Source organism: Coturnix japonica, chromosome Z, assembly GCF_001577835.2.
Source record: "Coturnix japonica isolate 7356 chromosome Z, Coturnix japonica 2.1, whole genome shotgun sequence".
Lineage (NCBI taxonomy): Eukaryota > Metazoa > Chordata > Aves > Galliformes > Phasianidae > Coturnix > Coturnix japonica.
In genome coordinates this window covers 51,041,548-51,057,987 of record NC_029547.1, presented here as the reverse complement: position 1 = coordinate 51,057,987, position 16,440 = coordinate 51,041,548, and the positions used below count along the sequence as shown (strand labels likewise).

At 43.8% G+C, this 16,440-nt stretch overlaps 1 protein-coding gene and 1 long non-coding RNA gene across 11 annotated transcripts in view; both read left to right on the top strand.

Annotated features, from left to right (window-relative positions):
• RHOBTB3 (Rho related BTB domain containing 3) overlaps nt 1-5,557 on the top strand; it is a 63,776-nt gene extending 58,219 nt beyond the window's left edge. For 9 of the 10 annotated variants that reach the window (XM_032441447.1, XM_032441448.1, XM_032441446.1 and 6 more), the window contains one exon: nt 97-5,557. In XM_032441447.1, the coding sequence (XP_032297338.1) occupies nt 97-383 (287 nt within the window). In that variant the 3' untranslated portion in view covers nt 384-5,557. The remainder of the gene's footprint in view (nt 1-96) is intronic. The other variant, XM_032441450.1, reaches the window with a different exon arrangement.
• Nucleotides 5,558-10,432: 4,875 nt separating this feature from the next.
• Nucleotides 10,433-16,440, top strand: LOC107306480. The gene is made up of 2 exons (XR_001552130.2): nt 10,433-11,614; nt 14,918-16,440. It is a non-coding gene; the product is annotated as an uncharacterized LOC107306480 (long non-coding RNA).

The window sequence follows — 16,440 nt, the reverse complement described above, 5'->3', positions numbered from 1 at the left end:
TATTTTATGGCATGTGCTTTGGTATAAAGTTTGCAGTACTTTCTCATTAACTATTACTTTGCCAGTGGCTGAGCTGTTGCCTCTCTTTTCTTACAGGGGCATGGTTATGCCTTCCCTACCTCCTGTCACCAGCTTTAGGACACTGCCATCACAAAGGGACAGTACAGATGTCAGGAAAGTTGCAGCTAAGGTATTTTAAAGCCACCATTCTCATTCCAGAAACTAAAGCAAAAATTAAGTATTTTGTGTATACATATTTTTACATGCAAAATTTCATTAATGAGTGGGATTCCCTGTCTTCAGTTTCCAAAAGTGCCTTGATGGATTGTCAGACTTGCTTAAGGTTTCAGTGGGTCTTTGTTTATCCTGTGTCTTCAGCATAAGGCTGAATGAATGTTTCAGACATGCCAAATAGCAGTGTATCATATTTGCAACTGGGCAGATTCAGATTAATGCTGAAACTTCCCGCTGCTGAGGAAGTCCACAATCTGTCTCATGCTGGAGGAGACTTCTGCATCCTTGGCACAAGGTGAGGTACTGGGTAGTACTCCTATATCCATTAGATTGACTACAACTGAGTTTCCCAGGCCACATCTTGGTTAGAGGTTTACAGAGAACAGCATCCATTAGCCAAATTCTTCTACCAGGGGTCAGTGGAATTCCTCTTTACACCTTATGCAGGCCTCGAGCAGCACCAATCTAAGATACAAAAAAATGAAGTGACTGGGACAGAATACCAGCTGTGTGCTTGGGATGGAATTCCATTTTGTCCAGATAAACAAGCTTTATCCTTCCATTGGCCCTTCCTTTAGAGGTTCTCTGAATGATGTATCCTACCCTCCTAAGTGAGAAAACCTGTGATGCAAAAGTCAGCTAGTGAGATCAGATGTAATACATCCTGCTCTGCTTTGCTTTTTTGAATTCCATCTGTTTATTTTCTGTAAGTCCTTAACACCTTCCAGACATTTAATTTACACATAAGGGCAGGGTGGCTGCCTTCAGAGGAAGGGAACCCTGCAGAGAACCCAGCCCAAGCCCTTGCTCAGAGCATGGTCTCCTTGAGCAGGTTGCTCAGGATCATGTCTGTAGGGGTTTGAATGTCTCCAAAAATGGAGAACCCAGAGACAGAACAACCAAATGTTTTCCTTATATTTAGATGAAGTCTTCTGCATTTCCATTTGCCCTCATTACCTCTGGTTATGGCACTGGGCAGCACAGGGAAGAAAACACCAGAACTCATCCTTTCTTTTTTAACTTGTCCTTAACCTTAGAGATTATAGGCAGAAACAGGATCTCTCCCCCCTGCCCAAAACAGGGCTTCCCTGTTAGCTGCAGCATGGTAGATGGAAAAGCACACAGTTTTGTATCAAAACATAGACATTCTGAGCTCTGCCCATTCCTTTGCAGAATTTAAAAAGAAAACATTCGACAGCTGGGCCCTCTGCACACCGTACTGCAGTTCCTTGCCAGGCATCAGCTGTGTGCTTAGTACACCACAGAAAATTCTAGCACAGGCATTTCCTGGTTTCAACTTCTTGTTCACTGTCTGTTCTGAGAAAAAAAAAAAAAAGAGAGAGAACTTCTGAGATCAGCTGCTATGCCAAGATTATTTTATCTGCTTGGTGTGTCTCAGCCTTTGTAATAGGTTTTGTCTGGTTTTCAGTAACCAGTTTCCCATCTCGAAAATACAGCAAAGTTTAAATACCACCTTTGTGGGTTGTTTTTTTTTTTTTGAAAACTGTGTATACTAAATTCATTGATTTGAAAGCTGACAGATTTTGGGAAACTGCAACAGGTGCTTAGGGTATTTCTGAAGTAGCTTTGCCTAAAGATTGTTACTTGGTCACTTTGGGGAGCTCTTACAGTGAGAATATGCTGCTCAGAGTAATCACAGAATCACAGAATGGTTTGGGTTGGAAGTGATATCAAACCCCACCCAGCCCCGACCCCATGACGTGGGCAGGGCTGCCCCACACCAGCTCAGCTTCCCAGAGCCCCATCCAGCCTGACTTTGAGCACCTCCGATGGGGCACCACAGATTCTCGGGGCAGCTGTGCCAGAGCCTCACCACCCTCTGAGTAAAGAATTTCAGCCTAACATCTAACATAAAATCTCCCATCTCTTAGCTTAAATCCATTTCCCCTTATCACTTTCAAAATGGGAAACAGTGGGTCCCCTTCTGGCTTATAGGCTCCCTTCAAGTACTGGATGGCGACAATGAGGTCTCTGCACAGCCTTCTTTTCTCCTGACTTAACAAGCCCAGATCCCTCAACCTTTCTTCAGAACAGGAGAAGTGCTCCAGCTCTCTGATCATCTTTGTGGCCTCTGGATCCACTCTAACAGCTCTACATCCTGTTTATGCTGGGGGGTCCTAGGCCTGGATGCAGTACTGCAGATGGGGCTTCACAAGGTCATAACAGAAGGAGACAATCCCATCCCTCTCCCTGCTGCCATTCTTCTTCTCACACAGCCAAGGATATGGTTGGTGGATTCAGAGATTCAGAGAAGGTAGGGAACCTTTGAAATCACACTTGACATTGAAGAAAATAAGAGCCCAAATAATTCCTGTAATGTGGGAGACAAGTATAGCTGAGAGATATCTCCCCTTCAAGAAGTACCTCAGAGGCCTACTGTTCTGGCTGTTTCTGCTTATGTGACAGCTCCCAGAACTAGATTGTGTCCTGTGCCTCTGTATATGTCAAAAATAACATATATAGTCATGCCTTTGCGTGACAAAAAGCTCCGAGGATCCTGTTTTCCTGAGCCTTGGGCTGAAGACTCCCAGGGAAAATCAGGCTGCAAGAGAGGATTCAAACTGTCATATTCTTTCCAATGTAATGACAAACAGCTGACAAAGAATCTGCAGCCAGTAATTGTTGAGAAGTTCAAAGTTTGCTCCTTTGGAACATTTAATATGGTAGTGTTTCTGAGTTAAGAAATCCTACCCACAGTTATAAAAACACAGAAGATTCCCTTCAATTTGTTCAGTTCTGTGTATGAGAAGAAAAGTCTTAAAAGTCAGGCCTTGATTTTATCAGATTTCTCAAAGGGAACTCAGAAAAAGCCCATCTGGGTCAACTGGGGGTTTTGCAACCTCCATTGCTCCCTTTGGAGCACAGTCACCTGGCTGACTTCATCTTCTGATACTGCTCCAGAACATTCAGCTCCACCTGGCTCGAGATTTTTCCCCCAAGGGGTTTCCTTACCTTGTGGACAAAGCAGCCGTCATCATCCTCGCTGTACTCTTTGTTTAGTTTACATTCTTGCTGTATGTCTGGCGCATGCTACACAAACAAGGAAAGAGACGCTACAGAAGCTGAGGAGGCAAAGTGTCACAGAGAGTAGCTACTTGTGGGTGTGGAGTTAACTGGAGTGATAATCGTCTGGATTTATGTGTAAATTCTACAGTGTGGGGTCTTGCTATGAGAAAATAATGATTACAATTAGCTGTAAAACGTCTGTTCATCCTTGTACATGTGCCAAACGCATTTAAATAATGGTCTACATTTCCAAATGAGGGATTAGCAGCTCGCTCTTTGTGGAAAACCTTGGGAGGGCTTTCCTCATCATTGTTTATACAGGAGATGCACAGGCATCGCCAGAGTTACAAAACTCCCCAGAAAGACTGTTTTGCAGATGTCTGCGTGCTGTGATAACTGCTGGTAACAGCAGCTAGATGTGGAGGCTACTAGTCTGCAAAGGGGAGACCTGAAATACAGAAGGGGGAGAGGTTTAGGCTGCAGTTCAGTGGGTATTTATGTTTATATTTATAGTCTGTGATCAGAGTTCAAGGCAGCTTCTGCTGTAAGAGGCTGTGGTTGTGGTGCTGTGTGTGGGGGTTTACAAGGGAGAGCCTTCCCGCATCCATCATAGGCTGGCTGCACAAAGTTATTAATAGATGCAAAACTGTGGCTTTTGGGTTTAAATATTTTAGTCGTTGCCCACAGGGCTATTTGTTTATTTGCTGCATAGTGTATCAGAGCTACTCATTCTGCGACATAGATAGAATTTATTTGCATATATCCATGGTCTACAATCAATAGGTTTGTACAGGATTTATCCGTCACCTATCCAGTGCCTCACAGATTCCACAGTACTTGCTTTTTCTAGAGCTTATTGAAACAAAAGTGTGAAAATCCTAGAAAGGTTCACTACTTTTGGATATTTGCCTGAGAATATCTTGAAAGGGGAATATACGTCCTCTTTGGGAAAACCATGCTAAGAAAATGTGTAAAAATGCATCATTAATGTAAGGAAAAATGAAAAGAGAAGTGTAATGCTAATGCAAAAATGTCTGCATAACTGTCAAAGGTATTTAGGCATTATTTTTTTGTTAAATAGAAGATGATAAATTCAATGGGAGACTCCGAATGATGACAGTAAGGAACTAATTCATTTTCTTCCCAGAAGAAAGGGAGTTGCAGTCTTGATCTGGGCAAGAGTGGTGGGGAAACAGCCCAGCTGAAATTCCAGCAAATTCCAGCAAACTCAGCAGATTCCGATGATGCAGCCACATGTATGGCTGGAAGCTATTTTCAGTAGCCAGCCGGGAGTTAACAGACATCCAGTCCAAAACCAATAGTATTGCCATGGTTTCAAAATCATTTCCCTTAATGTTGGATTTATTCAAAAGTGGAGAGAATATTTGGGATCTCAGCTGAACACAGGGCTAACTTACCTTTACTGACAGTCTGCTCCTCTATAGGAATTCTTTAAGCACAGAGCACCACGATCAGAATGTATTTATAATGTTAGGAGAAGATACAACTGATGTTTTGTTTAGTTGTTTTATTTGCAGGATGGAGTGTTATGCCTTTGAAGACTGAGTGAGATGTGATCGGTGTGGCTGGCATTAGGTGAACATCGGTCATTTGCAGACATCTCATCTAGTTAAAGGTGAAGCATTAGAAGCTGTTTTGATGAAGAGCTGGAATGAAATTCCCATTATCTGGATATTATAGTGATGTGGCAGGAGGAAATAGTTGTGTGTATCAATGAAAGAATTCTTTTTAGCTGGAAATGTGGTATTTCTGGCACTTCACTTATGGGCAGCACAGAAGCAGCCATGTTCTCAGCCTCTTGCAGTGAAAACTGTTTGCACTCTGGAAACTCAGTAAGTTTGGTGTTATTACAAGAACAGTGGTTTTTGCTCTGGTTACATGCAGATGAGTGTGGCTGTAGTCTGTTGTACGCAATGAAGAACAGACTGAGATGCAGTTACAGTGGTGAATAGATACCAAATAAACGTCGCCTGGAGTGAAGCTGCACTCCTGGGAGCGTGTGGCTTGTTCGGGAGCTTTGAACCCCAGCGTATTTCTGCGTGAGACTCGAACAACAGTCGAACTTTGTTGCTGACTCCCGGCGGTGCTGCACTGATCCTGAGCAGCCCTGCGCTGTGCGCAACCTCCGCCGGGAGGCGGCAGCGCTCCGCGAGTTGATGCTGTCGGTCCGGTACTTGAGTTAAGCTGTGACACTGGATGACTTGCAGGCACAGGGGGTACAGCCGGAAAGATGAGCTGTGGTAATTGAAGATGGCACACGAGTAAAATGTGTGGGAAGGGAAGGGAAGGGAAGGGAAGGGAAGGGAAGGGAAGGGGAAGGAAGGGAAGGGAAGGAAGGGAAGGGAAGGGAAGGGAAGGGAGAAGGAAGGAGGGAAGGGAAGGGAGGAAGGGAAGGAGGGAAGGGAAGGAAGAAGGGAAGGAGAAGGGGGGAAGGAAGGAGGAAGGAGGAGGGAGGAAGGGAAGGAAGGGAAGGGAAGGGGAAGGAGGAAGGGAAGGGAGGAAGGGAAGGGAAGGGAAGGGAAGGGAAAGGAAGGGAAAGGAAGGGAAAGGAAGGGAAAGGATTTCAATGTAGGGACACTGCAAACCATTTTAGACATGTATCTCCCACTTCACTTGGCTTTGGTTAGTAATTTCCTGCCTTCTGTTTGCAGTCATGTTTGTCTCACAGAGTACATTTCCTGTCTTTGTGTTTCTCTACATGTAATAATGTTCCCCATGTGATGGAGCACTTGTTTAATTGAATAATATTGCAGCTGAAAAGTGCTTGGAGTCATTTATGATACCAGACTTCTGCAGGGGTAGAATTCAGTATATTTCCTCTTGCCTTTGTAATTCTATTGGAAAATTCAAAGCACTTTCCTAATGACAATGCTACTACTCAGCAGAATGTTGTGAGGGTGTATGAGCCTCTGTCTTGCAGACATTGTGCATCCACAGCTTTTCCTTGTGCTGCTGTTGATACGCATCGGCATGAAGTCAGGTAGGCTAAATCTATGTAGAGAAATCAGGGTCATAAATTTTGTAATGGAAAAAATTGAATTGAGCAGATTTGGAAGAAGAAAAATGCTCTGAGACAGAAAGAAGTAATAATCAAATGACAATTTATTATTACTTCTGTGCCAGAATTTCTCAGTAAGTCATTGTATTTGTGTATGTATCTGAGGGTGCCATATTAATGCATTATTGTATTATGCAACACATGTTCGACTTTTTTTTCTTATTATGAGGAGCTGCATTGCTTACCCTGCAAAGCTATCTGTCTTTCACCAATTATAGCTGGAGCCAGGAGCTAAAAATGACTCTTACTCTTGAGTGTGCTAACCAAGTAAAGAAGTTTGGATAATTGTCAGAAAACAGATTTTAAGTGTTTGCAAAAGAACCCTAATTGTTTGCTGATCTGATGCCAGAACATCATATTGATGTATTCTGAGCTGCCATTCAAGTAATGTTGCTGTCCTCAACGCTGGAGGAGGAGCAGGATACAGTGGGAATTCAATAACATGAAAGCAGCATACGTTCTACCTATGCCAAGATTTTGGACAGGATTCACTGCTGGTGGGTACATCCAGGGCTCCCAGCTGGTGTCCAGGGTGTGTCGTGAAACCCTCCAGCCTCAGGAATCCATGGTGGTGCTGCCTCGATTTTGGTGCCAGTCTGACAGAGCTCCTGAAAAATGGAGGAAGAAACAGCAAACAGACAATAATTAGATATGAAATATCTTTTTTCTTTACTGCAGGCTTCTGTGGTACGTTTTTTTTGTTGTTGTTGTTGTTGTTGTTTTGTTTTGTTTTTAATTATTATTATTATTATTATTATTATTATTATTATTATATTCCCAAGGTCTTAATTATTGAAAGAACTGAAGAGTGATTTAAGAAGAGTTTGGGGCTTGCTCCCTGAATTCTGCAGCACATGAGCAGAAGGCAGTGATGTGGTGGGACACATGCAGGTGTTCCTGGTGGCTCTTTGGGAAGGAGAGCACAATATTTGACTGCAAGGTGACTACATTCCCTATTTTCAAATAGAAATGGGAAAGTCAGAGATCTCTCTTGAAAACTCAGCGTCAATGCCAATTCATTTGACTGTGCCCTCAGGTATGTTTAATTATGTTTAAATAGAGTTTTTCAGAATGTGAAAGTGTTTTCCTGCCTATAGGAGAGAAGTCTGCATTGGCACCACCCAGTGAGGCAATGGCAGTACCCTTGAAACATTGCTTATACTCCTACTTTTACTTTTACTCTCTTCTTCACTGTTACGCACCTTGAAGAAAGCACAGTGCTTCATATGGCACCAGGAAAACAGCCAAGACTAGCAAAATCTGCCTGATGTATCAGAGAAACCATTGCTTTGTGGTTCACAAGAGGCTTTCTGAATAAAGACCATGACTTGTTTTTGCTTTGTTTTGTGGTTTTGTTAATTTTTTACTTCAATCTCAGATTCAGGAATGAGCTCTGTCTGAGGCATTATCAGTGGGGAGAAGAAGGAAGTAGGTCATGTTTTGGAAAAGAGCTCTTTGAGGAGACAAGCTGTCCTTGTGTAACGAGGTGCCCCAGCCTCTCCTGATAAGCAGACCTTGTTAGTCAGAGCTTGGCCCTCACTACCCGCAGCACCCTGTGCATCTGCCACTAAAAACAAGAATACCCCAAACAGGCTTTGCAGGTGGGGTGTGCTAAAAGACAGCAAGGCTACTAGGATCTGCTGTCTTAGGTGCAAGCAGCTACCAACACTGTGTGCCTGAACTCAGACCTTAAAAATCAGAAACAAACATTGAGGTTGTCAGTGTCGAGAGAAAGAGCCCATAGATCATAGAATCATAGAATGGTTTGCATTGAAATGATTCTCAAACCCTACCCAGCCTCAACTCTGCACTGTGGGCAGGTCTGCTCCCCACCAGCTTGGCTGCCCAGGGCCCCATCCAGCCTGGCCTTGAGCACATCCAGGGATGGGATGCCACAGCTTCCGTGGGCAGCTGTGCTATGGCCTCACCACCTTCTTAGTAAAGAATTTCTTCCTAACATCTAAAATAAATACCTTTATTTGGTTTAAAACCATTCTTTCTTATCCTATTACTATCAAGCCATGAAAAAAAATCAGTCCCCTTCCTGCTTGTAAACTCCCTTCAAGTACTGAAGGCCACAGTGAGGTCTCTACACAGCTTTCTTTTGTCCAGACTGAACAAGCCCAGACCCTCATCATTTTATCACAGGAGAGATGCTCCAGCCTTCTTATCATTTTCATGCCCTCCTCTCAATCTGCTCAAATAGCTCCATGTACTTCTTGTCCTGGGGGCCCTAGGTCCCTCTAAATGGGGCCTCATGAGGGCATAGCAAAGGGGTACAATCCCCTCCCACTCTCTCCCTGCTCCCTCTTTCAGTGCAGTCCTGCTGGATTCTGCTGACCTTCTGTCTTTTTATCCACCAGGACCCCTGAGTTCTTCTTCAAAGGGCTGCTCTCAATTAGTTCTTTTCCCAGTATGTATCCCTGTACATGTATCAGGGATTTCTCCAACCCAAGCACAGTGCCACTGACCACAACCCTCTGGATTCAATCACCCAACCAGTGCAATGCCTACTGAGCATTCCACCCTTCAAATCCATATCTTTCCATTTAGAGATAATAATGTGATTTGGGACCATGTGAAAGGCCTTGCAGATATCCAAGTAGACAACATCAGCTGTTCTGTCTTTGTCCGCTGATGCCATCATCCACTGTGGAAGGTCATCAGATTGGTCATAATTTGTCCTTGGCGAAGCTGCACTGGCTGTCACAGACCAACTCTTCATCTTACACGTGCCTTAATATATCTTCCAGGAGGCCCTGTTTCACAGTCTTCCCAGACATAGAAGTGAAGCCCATCGACCTGTAGTTTCCCTGGTATTCCTTTCCACCCTTCTCAAAAAATGCGAGCAATGTTTCCTTTTTTACCTGAAGTGGGGGCATGCTAAGGACATTACAGTCCCAGGTTGTACCAGGGGAAGTTTCAACTGGCGGTATGAAGGAATTTTTCGAGGGGAAGTTGGTAAAGCATTGGAATGGGCTGCCCAGGGCAGTGACAGGGTCCTCTAGAGGGATTTCAGAGGTGTGCAGATATGGCAGTAAGGGACATGATTTAGTGACTGGACTTGGCAGGCCAGGTTGGTTTTGCAAGCCTTTTCCAGCCTAGAGGACTCTGTGATTCAATGACTTCAGGCAGCTTGTGTCCTCCTGTTGAAGCAGGGCATGAGGTCATTACAATGGACTCCAGCAACACGTCACACCCATCCTGCTCCTCACCAAGACAGAAAGCTGCAGCGTCATTTACATTTCTGTGCTGGGGCAGCCATACACCCATGTTCCGTGCCCCAGACCACTTGCAGAGGTTTGCAGTTCCCACAGAGAAGAAACTCTCAGCTGGGGGTCATGCCCAGGAAATGTTTTCTGCTGAAGCCATGTGTGATGCCTTTTAATGCTGGTGTGGGATGAAAGCTGTGCCTTTGCCCTTTGTTTCCAAGTGCAATAATCCTTTACAGAGCTAAAGCACAGGGCGTCCTCACAGGCAATTTTAAAGTGATTTAACATCCTCAAAAGCAAAGAAGAAAACATGCTGTATCCACAAGAGATAGGCAATACACAGACTGAGGACTTTCCCCCTCCCTTCCTCCCTGCCTCCCTCCCTTCCTTCCTTCCTTTCTTTTTCTTTCTTTTTTTGTATTATAGAGGGATATATTTATATATATGTATATAAATATATATTATATATAATATAAATTTTATATTTATTATATATACATATTTTATATATTATATGAATATTATATTTTATTCTATTTATTCTATTTATTCTATTCATTTATTTATTTATCATAGTCCAGAGATTTATTATTACAGAGAGCAGCAAATTCCTGTCCTGCTTTGTTTCTCTTTGATTTTTACCTAAATTACCATGGAATTTCTATAAGAGCCTTTAAAATTAAGTTTCCTGTGAACTTTCACTCTGTTTTGCCAGATCAAGGGAGATGATCCTGCCTCTCCTGGAGTACTGCTTCCACATGTGAGTCCTCAGTACAGGAGAGATATGGATGTGTTGGAGCACATCCAGAGGAGGGCCACAAAAATGATCCAAGGGATGGAACATCTCTCCTATGAGGACAGGCTGAAAGAGCTGGGGCTTTTCAGCCTGGAGAAGAGAAGGCTGCAAGGTGACCTGAGAGCAGCTTTTCAGTATCTAAGTGAGGACTATTAGAAGAGGACAGATATTTTAGCAGGGTCTGTGGTGACAGATTTAGGGGAGATTGTTTCAAAGTGAAAGAGGGGAGACTTAGATTGGGCATAAGGAAGAAGATTTTTACAATCAGGATGATGAAGCACTGGCACAAGTTGCCCAGACTAGTGGTGGATGCCCTCTTCCATGAGATAGTAAAGGTCAGCTTGGACAGGGCTCTGAGCAATCTGATGGATCTGTGGGTGTTTCATTGTGTGTTTTCATTGTGTGGGAGTTGGACTAGATGGTCTTTAATGGCTCCTTTCAGCTCAAACAATTATATGATTCTGTGATTCATACACTCAATACAAATCTGATTTTTTCTTGGGGATGAGGTGTGAGGAGAAGGCAACAGATGAGGGCTGTGTTTTGTAAAGGCAACTTCAGGTTGCAGAGAAAGTGCAGGAAAACAAACTGTCAAGTTAATTTTATGTGTGCTTCAGCAGGTGGTTTAGAACATAGAAATTAAAGAATCCTGCGCCTTCAAAACTTTGCTCTTACACTGCAACTCTGTGGCTCTGCCAAAGGTTGTGTCTAGGAAACCTGAGAGGCAATGTGCTCTTTACTTCTTCAAAGTTTGCTTTGTGTTTGAAGCTGATGGGAATTTGCAATTTTGTGGGGCTACTAGGTTTCTCTTCTTCAGCAGTGCACAAACTGCAGGTATATGTGTCAAAACAGAAAGGCAAAGATGACTGTGTGCATGCCATCATCACCTGCAGCACTGGGGCCAGAGCACCTTCATAAAGCTGGCATGTCATGCTGTAGAAACTTGAACTATTTGTGCTACCAGTGGTATAGCTGTCTGATTTGTCTATGCATAAACAGGAAGAGTTTTCTGATTATAATAGCAAAGTTCAATTAATAAATTAAGTGATTCAGCTCTTTCCTTGTATTTGTAGGGGAACTGCACCATGTTGTGAAGTGTTACATGTTTTGATGTGGTGGAGGCAGGGTGAGGTGTGTGAAGGATCATCACGATAACTTTTCTGCTCAGGAGTTGTTGTAAGGATAAACTATTTATAATAGCTGTGGAAAAAGCTCCCCTCCCAAAGGACCTGAGGATGCCCCTATTACTCCAGCCACTTCCATCTGGTGAGTTTCTTTCATTCTATGCACCCAGTTTTGTGTTCAGTTTGGATGTTCATCACTTTTGACCAAAATCTTGTCAAAGGTGTTCTCAGGCCCAAGATTTTCATGAAAAACTGCCGTACTTGCAGTTCCTAAGTCAACACTACTGAGTTCTCTCTCTGTCCTATTCCCTATTCTTGCAGTGACTCACAGTGGACTGTGTGAGGCGCTCCTTGGGCAGCAGAGACATGAGCAGCCAAGCAGCTTTGAAATCTGAGCACAGGGAGGCAGAGCGGGACGCAGCCTGACCTCTAACAAACAAGCCATGATGTCCTTCTCTGAGGCAGACTGGCCTGTTTTCTTTCCATAACATTATGCCTCCAGAAAGAGCTGGCAGTGCTTTTCAGCAAACACTGGTTCGCTGACTCAAAACATCTTCATCCTGGAGGAAACTTTCCATGGGCAGAAATGAGGCAGTCTCTGCAGAAAGTCTAAAATCACAGCAAATCCTGCACCCCCTTTCTTTTGAACTGCTTAAACTTTATGCCAGTGGTGGAAAAAAAGGCAGACTGCCTGATCAGATGCAGATCCCTGCTCCTTCCATCAAAGCAAGCAGGCAAGGTGCAGGAGCAGGTGCCCACCGGGAGCAGCAGAGCCTGCAGCAGAAGGCAGGGGAAGCTGCAGTGCTGTGCTGTAGGTCAGGCAGGGTAAGGATGAAGGCACTGCCCAGCCTGGTGAGAAACAGGCTTGGGTTGGTTTTAAGACCTGAAATAAAGCGCAGCAAATCTTCCTGCAGATTATTTTTCCTCATCGCCTCAGAGCTTTTGGGATGTAACTGAGATCAAAGGTGGTTTTGCAATGTACCTGGCTTGTCCACAGCCTGTGCATCCTGCAAGCTTTATCCAGAAGGCTATCTTGATGGTAGATCTTTGTGTTGGAACACGTTGAACTTTGGGGTGCCTGGGGGAAACTGAGCTTTCTGATAGCCACGACTCAGCTCATTTCTACTGAAGAACAATAGTAAATATTGTTACAGTAGTTTGCCACTGTACCTTGGAAAAACATGAAGCCCTGTGCATGGCTGCACTGAGTAAACACAGGAAAAGGATAAACTCTCACAGGGAATATGCCAGGTGTCGGCAGTATAGTCCAGAAAGGCAAGCTAACCCAGCCTCACTCCTGGAAGCAGAGACAGCTTGCTGTGTCCTTGCTGAAGTATTCTTGTGACTGTCATCATTTTGTTGCTGTCATTTTCCTTCTCCTCTGGTTATCTCACCTCTTGCTATTTGTTTCTCAGAGCAGTTCATCCAGCAAGGAGAGAAAGTCAGTGTTGACTTGATTGCCCTGTGATAGGGCAGTGAGCTGCAGGCTTTGCTGCTGGTGGAACTGGAAGTCCAATCATGGCAGGAGCTCCTTGATGGAGATGGTCTCCTTTGCCTGGTCCCCTCAGGTTCACAACTTCTTTTTGTTGACAATATCCCCCAGCTGCAGCAAGAGGGGAAAGTGCTATTAGTCACTTTTGACATAATGAAGCAATTTGAGTTGAAAAAAAGTTGTTTTTGTGGGTGCTGGAATTAATAAATTCTGACTTCCTACAGATTTGTCTTTTCTATCTGGTTATCACTGGAGCACCTAAGAAGGATGAATGCTCCAATTAAATTTTTTTCCCTGCTGCTGGAGGGAAGCCTAATATCTGCTTAGAAAAAAGAAGAAAAAATGATCTGGAAGAGGTATCTTGCATAGAGATGATTGAGAAGTCTGTGGGTTATTGCTCCCACTACCTACTCACAACAACAACAACAACAACAACAACACCCCAGAATTAAAAAACAAACAAACAAAACCCAAAGCAAAACAAAGCATCACCACCCTGAAAAGCTAAAATAAAGATCTAATAGGAGAAGGTCCATTTGCTCCATGGCAGTTTCACAGGCAGCAGGGCCAGGGATGGATGGTTCTTGGGAGAGGTTTTGCTGCATGTCAGCAGCCTGACACCCTGCTGGGACAAAAACTCCAGGGAGATGTGAGATTGTTGGCTTGTTCTAGCTGAGGCACTGCCTCTTGCTGTGCTCAGTGTTTACCTTTCATTGCTCACCTCGGTGGTGGTCAATATTGACTTGCCAAAGACTTTAACTTGCTGCCATTTCACAGAAATCCTTCATCTAATGTTACATACTCACATGAGTTCCTTGCTTTATAATGGCTAAAATTTAATTGTTAATGCTTTGTTCTCAGCACTGCTGTGGGAATTCATTGAATTAATATAAAATAAACATCTGAAAGATGCAGAGAGATTCTACTTAGGTAGAAAACCACTCTATTTGCTTTGAAATTTTAGAGAAGAAAAACCCAGTTTCAAGTTTTCCTTAATTAGTTGGTGATGTAGGGGATCAAATTCAAATAAAATCAGGTCTCCCTCTCTCTGTCACACAATTCTGTTGCTTTCTATATTATGTGTATCCTTGTGACTCTTGCAGTAGCTTATGAGATTATTTCTCACGGCAGTTCCCCTTGTTAGAAGACCAGAAGGGAATCAGAGCAATGGTCACTATTGGAAACAGCATGAACACAGCTCTGCAAGTCCCTCTCCAAGCTACCAAGGTCACAGGAAAAAACAGCTTATCTGCACTTGCTTAGAAAAATGTGATCACCAGGAGAGTTGGTGCATGTCAGGTGCAGCCTGGAGCCTCTCCAAGGTGTTTATATAAATCAGCCTTTTCTGACAAGGGTCAGGTTGGCACACTGCTCATGGCTGCTGGCTTTTGGTACGTGGTTTGAGGAACGTGTTTCTATGCTCCAGCATTGTTCTTCCATCCATACCTCAGTCCTGAGCACACTTGTTTCCTCTGTGAATGGGGTCTTGGAGATCTTCAAGTGCTGACCAGAAAGATCTGGTGGTTTTGGTTTGCTTCCTGAGTATTTTATCTGAAGGCCTGATAGACAAGGCATACTCTTGTCAGCCTAAGAAAATTCACTGTGTAAGAACATGGCTTTGTAAGCTTCATCACTACCATAACTTTTAATTTCAGTCCTCAGTTAATTCTTCTACCGGCGTTGTCACAAGGAGATCAGTGAACAGGCAATCTTCCAGTGGTGCAGCAAACCCTTCCCTTCCTTCCCTTCCCTTCCCTTCCCTTCCCTTCCCTTCCCTTCCCTTCCCTTCCCTTCCCTTCCCTTCCCTTCCCTTCCCTTCCCTTCCCTTCCCTTCCCTTCCCTTCCCTTCCCTTCCCTTCCCTTCCCTTCCCTTATTTATTTCCCCCATTGGAAAAGTTGGTTATTTAAAATAAGAAGTAATGGCCAAAGCAATTTCCTCTTTATTTTCAACAGCTATTTGCAGAAACTGAAGAAAATTTGCTGTGCTTCTGGAAGGCTCTTCTGATATCCTGCTCATAGGCAACTGCCATAGAAGGACTGATTATATATATGAACATCTTTGCACATAATCTGGAGAAACTTTGTGGAAGATGTTGACTGACAGTTGCTGAGGTAGTAAATCTTCTATTTAGAAATCAGTCTGTTTGCCTACAGTGCTTGCCAGTCCAACTGGCTGTTTCAGGAAGACTAGACTCAAGATGTGAAGATGTCTAGCCACTATTTCGGTTTGGTTCCTGCTCCTTTGCTGACATTTGCTGAGCCCTCCATATGTCATGCCAACTCCCTAACATGGAAGTAGCTGCTTAATTCCTCTTCTACCTCAACATTTCTCACCCTCTGTCCCATAATTGTCAGTGCCTTGGATGTTCTTCATGCAACCTACTTAAAGATTTCTCAAGAAAGGGAGGGTGAGTCAGCCTGGGTCTGATTGCCCTCTAGGGCAAGGTTTTGTGAGAAGAGAATGAGAAGGGCAGTGTCCTAGACTGTCATCAGTAGAATTCCTTAACCAGATAAACACCTTCTTAGATGTCCAGGCCTGGGTGCCCCTTGATGTTCTTCTTTCCCTGACAAGTTTGGCTGGATCTGACAGGTAGTCTGTTCTGTGCACTCTGTGTCTGGGAACACTTTACAGAGTGTTGTTTTACTCCAGGTTCTCAGGGGTTTGGAGGTCAGCATCCTACACTCTGTTGTTTCTCTATCAGAACCTTATGTATTGTCCCTATTTTTATACCATGGCTGACATGAGCAAATGGACATGTGCAGAAGGAGAGCAGGTGCTGCTACCACCAGCTCCTTGACTGAGTGCAGTAGCATGGCACTGGTGAGTGAGGCATGAGCATCAGCTGCTCATGCAGTGTGGTGATGCTGACCTGGGATGCATGCAGATCCTTCTAGTCAAAAAATACCCTTCAGGATGAAGCCATGGCCCTTTTCTGCCCGATAGCTGGGAAGTGGCTTTCATGGGGAAAGCACTTAACATTTGTGCTCTGGAACACTGCTGTTGTTCCCACACATCACACTATCATTCTGTTATCAATGCTAAAATAAGGTTGAAAGGCTAACTCCATGTGTACTGCTCCACATTTTTCAGCACTATCTTTATTTGCTACTTACAGCACTGCAAGATATTCTAGGATCAACCTTCCTCTTGTACCTCTGAGGCACTATGGTCCCTCTCTGTCAAATGACAAATTTGCGGCTTCCTCCAGCTCCCCATTCTGCCCATCTCATCCTGTGATTAAGCTGCCCCTCAGACCTGGAGGAGCTTTATGAACATAACCTCTCTGCATTTGTCACTGACTGTCAGCCTTATTCAGTGCAATGGGAATGAGCAGCATTTTGATCAAGAGTCCTGCTTGCTTTATCTTATCCCTGCTGTCACTACTGTAAATCTGTGAGAACCCACTCACTTTCTTAAAAGCTTGTGTGGTGAAATTTTGACTGTGTTGTGACCAAAAAAAAAAAAAAAAAAAAAA